This window comes from Hemiscyllium ocellatum, chromosome 6 (genome assembly GCF_020745735.1).
Source record: "Hemiscyllium ocellatum isolate sHemOce1 chromosome 6, sHemOce1.pat.X.cur, whole genome shotgun sequence".
Lineage (NCBI taxonomy): Eukaryota > Metazoa > Chordata > Chondrichthyes > Orectolobiformes > Hemiscylliidae > Hemiscyllium > Hemiscyllium ocellatum.
Window position 1 is genome coordinate 59,799,750 of NC_083406.1, and position 7,498 is coordinate 59,807,247.

Here is a 7,498-nt window from a genome sequence, read left to right on the forward strand (position 1 = left end):
TATATGGACTTCAGTAAGGCACCCGACAAGGTTCCTCATGGAAGACTGATTAGCAAGGTTAGATCTCATGGAATACAGGGAGAACTAGCCATTTGGATACAGAACTGGCTCAAAGGTAGAAGACAGAGGGTGATGGTGGAGGGTTGTTTTTCAGACTGGAGGCCTGTGACCGGTGGAGTGCCACAAGGATCGGTACTGGGCCCTCTACTTTTTGTTATTTACATAAATGATCTGGATGCGAGAATAAGAGGTACAGTTCGTAAGTTTGCTGATGACACCAAAATTGGAGGTGTAGTGGACAGCAAAGAGGGTTACCTCAGATTACAATAGGAGCCGGACCAGATGGGCCAATGGGATGAGAAGTGGCAGATGGAGTTTAATTCAGATAAATGCGAGGTGCTTCATTTTGGGAAAGCAAATCTTAGCAGGACTTATATACTTAATGGTAAGGTCCTAGGGTGTGTTGTTAAATAAAGTGACCTTGGACTACAGTTTCATAGCTCCTTGAAAGTGGAGTCCCAGTTAGATAGGATAGTGAAGAAGGCATTTGATATGCTTTCCTTTATTGGTCAGAGTATTGCGTACAGGAGTTGGGAGGTCATGTTGCAGCTTTACAGGACATTGGTTAGGCCACTGTTGGAATGTTGCATGCAATTCTGGTCTCCTTCCTATTGGAAAGATGTTGTGAAACTTGAAAGGATTCAGAAAAGATTTACAAGGATGTTGCCAGGGTTGGAGGATTTGAGCTACAGGGAGAGGCTGAACAGGCTGGGGCTGTTTTATCTAGACCGTCAGAGGCTGAGGGGAGACCTTATAAAGGTTTACAAAATTATGAGGGGCATGGATAGGATAAATAGACAAAGTCTTTTCCCTGGGGTCAGGGAGTCCAGAACTAGAGGGTATAGGTTTAGGATGAGAGTGGAAAGATATAAAAGAGACCTAAGGGGCAACTTTTTCATGCAGAGGGTGGTACGTATATGGAATGAGCTGCCAGAGGATGTGGTTGAGGCTGGACAATTGCAACATTTAAGAGGCATTTGGATGGGTATATGAATAGGAAGGGTTTGGAGGGATATGGGCCGGGTGCTGGCAGGTGGGACTAGATTGGGTTGGGATATCTGGTCGGTGTGGACAGGTTGGACCGAAGGGTCTGTTTCCATGCTGTACATCTCTATGACTCTCTGACTCTATGTTGCCATCAAAACTATAGTCAATACTTCAATTGAGATCGAACCGGTATTCTGCGTAACATATTAAAACAAAGAACTGCAGACGCTGGAGACCTGTAACAAAAATAGAAATTATTAGAGAAACTCAGCAGATCTGGCAGTAAATATGGAGAGAGAAACAGAGTTTCGAGTCCAGTGACCATTGGAAGTGTTAACGATGCTGCCAGATTTCATTCGTTTCTCCAGTAATCTGTTTTTGTTTCAGCATTCCATACATGTTCAAAATTACTTCGGTACTCTCATATTTTCTGCCCCCATAATTACAACCTAAGATTAACATAAAGCTAAAACAGAACGCCAGTGAATAAGTCCAAATTTCTTCAATTGTCTCATGTCGACAACGTTCTGCGTTATGTTGTCATGATTTTCCCTGTGACGATTTCCATCTTTATTATTCAGCGTCGATTCGACTCCTTTATGAAAATTGTTCAACATGGTACTACTGTGAAAAGCACTTATCAATGTGTTGCGAACTCAGAGATTTTCCTTACCAAAGGGCAACGTCCCTGGGCGCAATACACTTTTGGTACATAAAACACAATACTAATATGCATCTTTATCCAATGGACAAATGCAAGCCTGGATTTTTTTTTACAAATGTTCTTCAATATCTATAACAGAATATAATAGTAATCACAGTTTTATTTCGTCAGTTTCGCATATAAAGTTGCGACCATGATTATGAACAACCACACTGACCACAGCAGAGAAACAGCCGAGAGCTCGCAAGTTGCCGGAAATAACTCCAAGCAGTCTGGCTAATATTTGTGACTGCCTTACGTATGTTCATTCAATTTGAATGTGATTATGCATATCTCGAGGGGCACACAAACCGAATATGTAAGTTATTTCTGCACTGCAACACGAGACTGTCACTACAGATCTGGAGAACTTAAAGAGCAAGGAATAAACTGACAAGCCAGGAGGGAGGCAGTCTCCCGGTGAAACGGGGCGGGGCACAGTCTTTGGATTGGCCCTGGACGCTTTCGGTCAGGTTCAGGGCTCCGCCCAGAGAGCTCGGCAACGCCGCCTCCCTGCTCAACTTTCACTGGCGGTTGCTTTGGGAACACAGCAATGTGTGGCGATGTCAGGAGCAGCAGCACTCTCGGTCACGTTAAACTGAGAAGGAAACGTCTTTCACCTTCAGCGGAATAGTTGGGACTAAGATGTATAATCTTTTGGGGCTGCGAGACAAATACTTTAGACATTGATCTGTTAATATTGTGGGGTTCGCGGCTAACAGATGATTTCGTTCCATTTGTGTCGATTGTCCGACGAGAAATGGCGTTAAACAAGATTAAGTATTAACTCAACTCAAAGTGACCGAACTGTGGCAGGGACGATCGCCGTTCGTCTTAAACGTTAACCGTTCTGCTTTTCTAGCTTTTCAGCAGCAGAACTACCACTGGAGATGAATTGGTTTTCGACACTGGATTTGTTGGCGCTTTGCTTAATTTTCTTCCAGCATAAGTTCGGCGCTGTTAAAGGATATGGGGACGAAGACGAACGGAGATGTGATCCTATCAAAATCGCAATGTGCCAGAATTTGGGCTACAATGTGACCAAAATGCCGAATCCATTGGGTCACGAGTTACAAACAGACGCCGAGTTACTGTTACAAACTTTTACACCTTTGATTCAATATGGCTGTTCCAGTCAACTGCAGGTTTGTAACATTGGACGACAGAGTATAAAATGTTTCTCAGAGTATAAAATGATCTTCTGTTGTTGTCAGTGCGCGGGCACGTTTCTTGAGTTGACTTCAAGTAGTCTGTGAGAGTTGGGAAATTGCCGCTATTGCCAGAAAGCTCCACGGAATTAGAACGTGAGGGTTGCTAACTTTGGATCGTGACTAAAACTTCCTGAAACACGAAAATATATTGATGTAGGACACATGAGAAATATGACTTGATTTCAAATGACGTAGTCCAGAACATACAAAAAGTTGACTACTTTTTTGCAATATAATTTCAATTCAATAAAGAGCTAAAACACAATGGAAATGTTAATATACACGACAATTTTTTTAAGAAAAGGTTTAAAGAGGTGACCTATAGTTCTATCATACGTGCAGTGCTTTTCCATCTTTCGATGGCAATTAAAATCTTCCCTTGTACCAAGTAGACGTCGGAGCAAGAGACAACTATGTGTTGATTTTCTTCTAAAATATCCTTCAGATATTCAGCAATTTATATGCCCGCTTGACGGGCAAGTCTCTGCATGGGAGTTGAGTTATGCTTAAGACGGAGTCTTGCTCTCCTTACTAATGATTCATGTTAGTTTGTTCGGTGCTTTTCTGATGAAAGGTACTTGTAAATGTTAATCCGCGCTTTTGACGAAAGGCCCGTCAGCCGCGATTTTGCAGGTAAGTGGTTAAGCTGTTCCCCCTGTTAGTCAGTTCATCGAAACCTTGGAGAAATGTTCATTCATTTGAGAATGAAATGGTTACCTTCCCGAGATTGAGACTGAATGACAGTAAATAGCAGCTTGTAAAGATTATCACGGGGGAGTGGAATTTTTGTCGTGTTTGGTGTTTACTCTTTTGATTGACCACTTTGCTTTTCTTCACAGTTTTTTTTATGCTCTGTTTATGTGCCGATGTGCACGGAAAAAATCGACATCCCGATCGGCCCGTGCGGCAGCATGTGCCAATCTGTGAAGCGGAGATGTGAACCTGTTCTGAAGGAATTAGGTTTCTACTGGCCCGAGACATTAAACTGCAGCAAATTCCCACCGCAAAATGACCACAATTATATGTGTATGGAGGGGCCCGGGGACGAGGATGTCCCCTATCATACTAACAAAATATCCATCTCAGCAGAAGAGGAGTGTCTGAACATGGGGGGCAAGTTGGATAACTATATCTGGGTCAAGAGAAGTCTCACTTGTGCCCTGAAATGTGGTTACGATGTTGGTTTGTTCAGTAGATCTGCCAAAGAGTTCACAGACATTTGGATGGCAGTTTGGGCCAGTCTGTGTTTTCTATCGACAGCATTCACAGTTCTGACATTCGTCATCGATTCTTCTCGGTTTTCGTACCCAGAGCGACCGATTATTTTCTTGAGCATGTGCTATAACATATATAGCATCGCCTACATAGTGCGGCTCACAATAGGCAGAGAACGTATATCATGTGACTTCGACGATGCCGCCGAGCCGGTGTTAATTCAAGAAGGACTCAAAAATACTGGATGTGCCATTGTTTTCTTGCTGATGTACTTTTTTGGGATGGCGAGCTCCATCTGGTGGGTAATTTTGACACTTACTTGGTTCTTGGCCGCTGGTCTGAAATGGGGACATGAAGCAATAGAGATGCATAGTTCCTACTTCCACATTGCAGCATGGGCTATCCCAGCGGTGAAGACCATTGTTATACTAATCATGCGACTAGTAGATGCTGATGAACTCACGGGTTTGTGTTATGTTGGAAACCAGAACATTGATGCAGTCACTGGGTTTGTGGTTGCGCCTTTATTCACATATTTAGTCATAGGAACTTTGTTCATTGCAGCTGGCCTGGTGGCATTGTTCAAAATCAGATCTAATCTTCAGAAAGATGGAACAAAAACAGACAAGCTAGAAAGACTGATGGTAAAAATTGGGGTCTTTTCGGTTCTGTATACAGTACCTGCCACCTGTGTCATTGCCTGCTACTTTTATGAAATATCAAACTGGAACCTTTTCAAGTATTCAGCAGATGATTCCAATACAGCTGTTGAAATGTTAAAAATCTTTATGTCTTTGTTGGTGGGCATCACTTCCGGCATGTGGATTTGGTCTGCAAAGACATTACATACTTGGCAAAAGTGTTCAAACAGACTAGTGAGTTCTGGAAAAACGAAACGAGATAAACGTGGAGATGGCTGGGTTAAACCAGCAAAAGGCAGTGAAACTGTTGTATAAGTGTGTGTATATATATTATATATATATATGGGAAGAAACATGTAATGGTGTCGCTTTTTGTTTGTTTACAAAAGCTTGATTTCAAAGCATCGCAGAGAAATTTGCTGTGACCCATCACTTATTGAAACTTCAAAATAAATGAGAATGTGCCTTTGTACTGAAGAAAACCAGTTGGAAACCAATGTACGTTACTGAACAAAAATGTAAGTCTACAATAAAGTAGAATATGACTTTATATGAACATCTGGTCCAAGATTGTGGAATCTTATATCTTTTGTGTATTGTATTTTAGTAGTTCTTACTGTACTTTTGGAGAAGCAGTGTATGTAAACCAAAGAAAAGAGAGTAATACTGTAGTTCTTTCGTGAAACTTTGGATAAATAACCGTGATACTCGAAAAGCATTACAATGTCTAAATAGATAGATCTGTGACAAAATTAGTTTCATTTTAGTAGAAGAACAACTCATCCATCTCATATAGACATTAAATTTGGTACACTGGAAATGTGGAGCTAAATATGAATGTGTGGTTGAAGCACAACCAATAGCCAACATTACAATCTAGACAACATGGTGTGCTATACCTCCTAATCTTTGGATAAATGAAGTAGGCTATTATTTACAAATGTTTAAGCACAGAAGTAGGTCTGCTGGTTTTATGTATTATTCTGCATGAATATTGTAAACATAACAGAATGATCTGTGTGAAGAAATGTTTATCAGGTGCTTGAAATTCTCTGAGCCTTAAATGCAAATTGACTGCAAGCTGCTTCATTCAGGGCAACACTGAAGGATATTTTCTATGTTTTGCTGTGACAGGCTCCCCAGGGATCCATCATAACTAATTCTTTGAGCATTGTGGGTTTTGAGCTTCTAAAATTAAAGATCTATTAAGTGAACCCAGTTGTTTATGCAACTGAATAATTTAAAAAATCAAAACTCTACTCAAGGTGCATGATCAAACTAAACATATTAAGTTTGAGAAATACACAGTGGGTAAGTCAGTGTTGTACGGATAAAAGGCCCAGTTAGGACACTTCGAATACTTTAGTGGGATAATCTTAACTTGAAATGTCATAATTTGTCTCTATTTGCAGTTGTGACTTCCTAGCATTTTCTGTTTTTATACAATTGTATACATTTCACTGAAGAGGCAGAAAATCCAAGAATAAGTATTTTCCGTTCAAAATAGATGGGGATGAGTAATACGTACCATAGAGAAGCTTCAATCATTTTAATGTATGTTGCTACTTTGGATCAGACTCAGAGCCATATCCTTGTAAACATTCTACCATCTATATGTTTTATATTTCCCAATCCTACAGTTATACTTGCAATATTCATCATTCAAATTTCATAGAGCAACAACCTTTCAAGTAATATGATATGTTGGAAACTGCTAGTATGTTTTGTAAGTGACTAGTGAAATTCAGTACTCAAAAAGTTTGACCATGTTGACATTTAGTTAATAGCTGTAGGTTCAAAACTGTTGAGGGATCAAGAGATATTATTTTCTATTGATTAATATCACAGAAGATACAACCCAAACTAAATCTTATTTGTTGAATTGAGCTCTGTGGGCTGACTATGCAGTTAATTTTAAGTTTGACTTGTTTATTTTTGTACTTGGACAATAACTCTTGTTATAAATAGACACGTGAAACTCTATTTCATTGTAAGAAGAGAAAACTAATGCGAAAGGTTAGTTACTTATTAGCGTGTCTGTAGTTTTGCAATCATTCTCTTACTCATTGTGAAGGTATACAAAGTATTCAGTTATTCAATGCCATTTTGTATTCCATTAATAACTATTCGATGTTTGTTTTGCAAATGCCCTCAAGCATATCCTGTGTTTAGTACAGATGAATCCCACATTGTTTTGGGGTTCACATTACCTGAATAAATAAACAGACATTCAGGATTTGCTACAGTTTTCAGAGAAAATGTCAAAAACCATTTATTATTACTTGTAAATGTAAGTGATGTAAATTTCTAATTTAAGTTTTTGTCTGGTCTTATTTAAATTTCATTTGTACCTGAGGAAAGCAAAATTAAATTTCTCATTCCTTATTTGTACAAGTGTGGTGAATTTTAAAATAAAAATGTTAACAGATTCTGATGAAAATATGTCTCATAAACCTCTCTGGGAATGATATTGGGGCTAAAGTAGAAAGACCCTGAGAATTAGTGTAAGGAATACAATGCGCAGTTCACCCATGCCTGTTGACTGCAATGTGCACACCAATTTTGCCATTAGCTGCCAATTCTGCAGGAGACCGATAACATGATTGACCAGAAATACATAATGGTAGCCTGCATCTCTTAGATCATACAATCAGGGATGATATATCGTGGCTCAAGCAGAT

The 7,498-nt window shown here is 39.7% G+C and overlaps 1 protein-coding gene across 1 annotated transcript; it reads left to right on the top strand.

The window, feature by feature from the left end:
- The first annotated feature begins 2,304 nt into the window (after window positions 1-2,304).
- On the top strand, window positions 2,305-5,373 carry fzd4 (frizzled class receptor 4). The gene is made up of 2 exons (XM_060825967.1): window positions 2,305-2,895; window positions 3,801-5,373. The coding sequence occupies exons 1-2, from the start codon at window positions 2,641-2,643 to the stop codon at window positions 5,130-5,132; spliced, it is 1,587 nt and encodes a 528-aa protein (XP_060681950.1). The 5' UTR covers window positions 2,305-2,640; the 3' UTR covers window positions 5,133-5,373.
- Window positions 5,374-7,498: the final 2,125 nt, after the last annotated feature.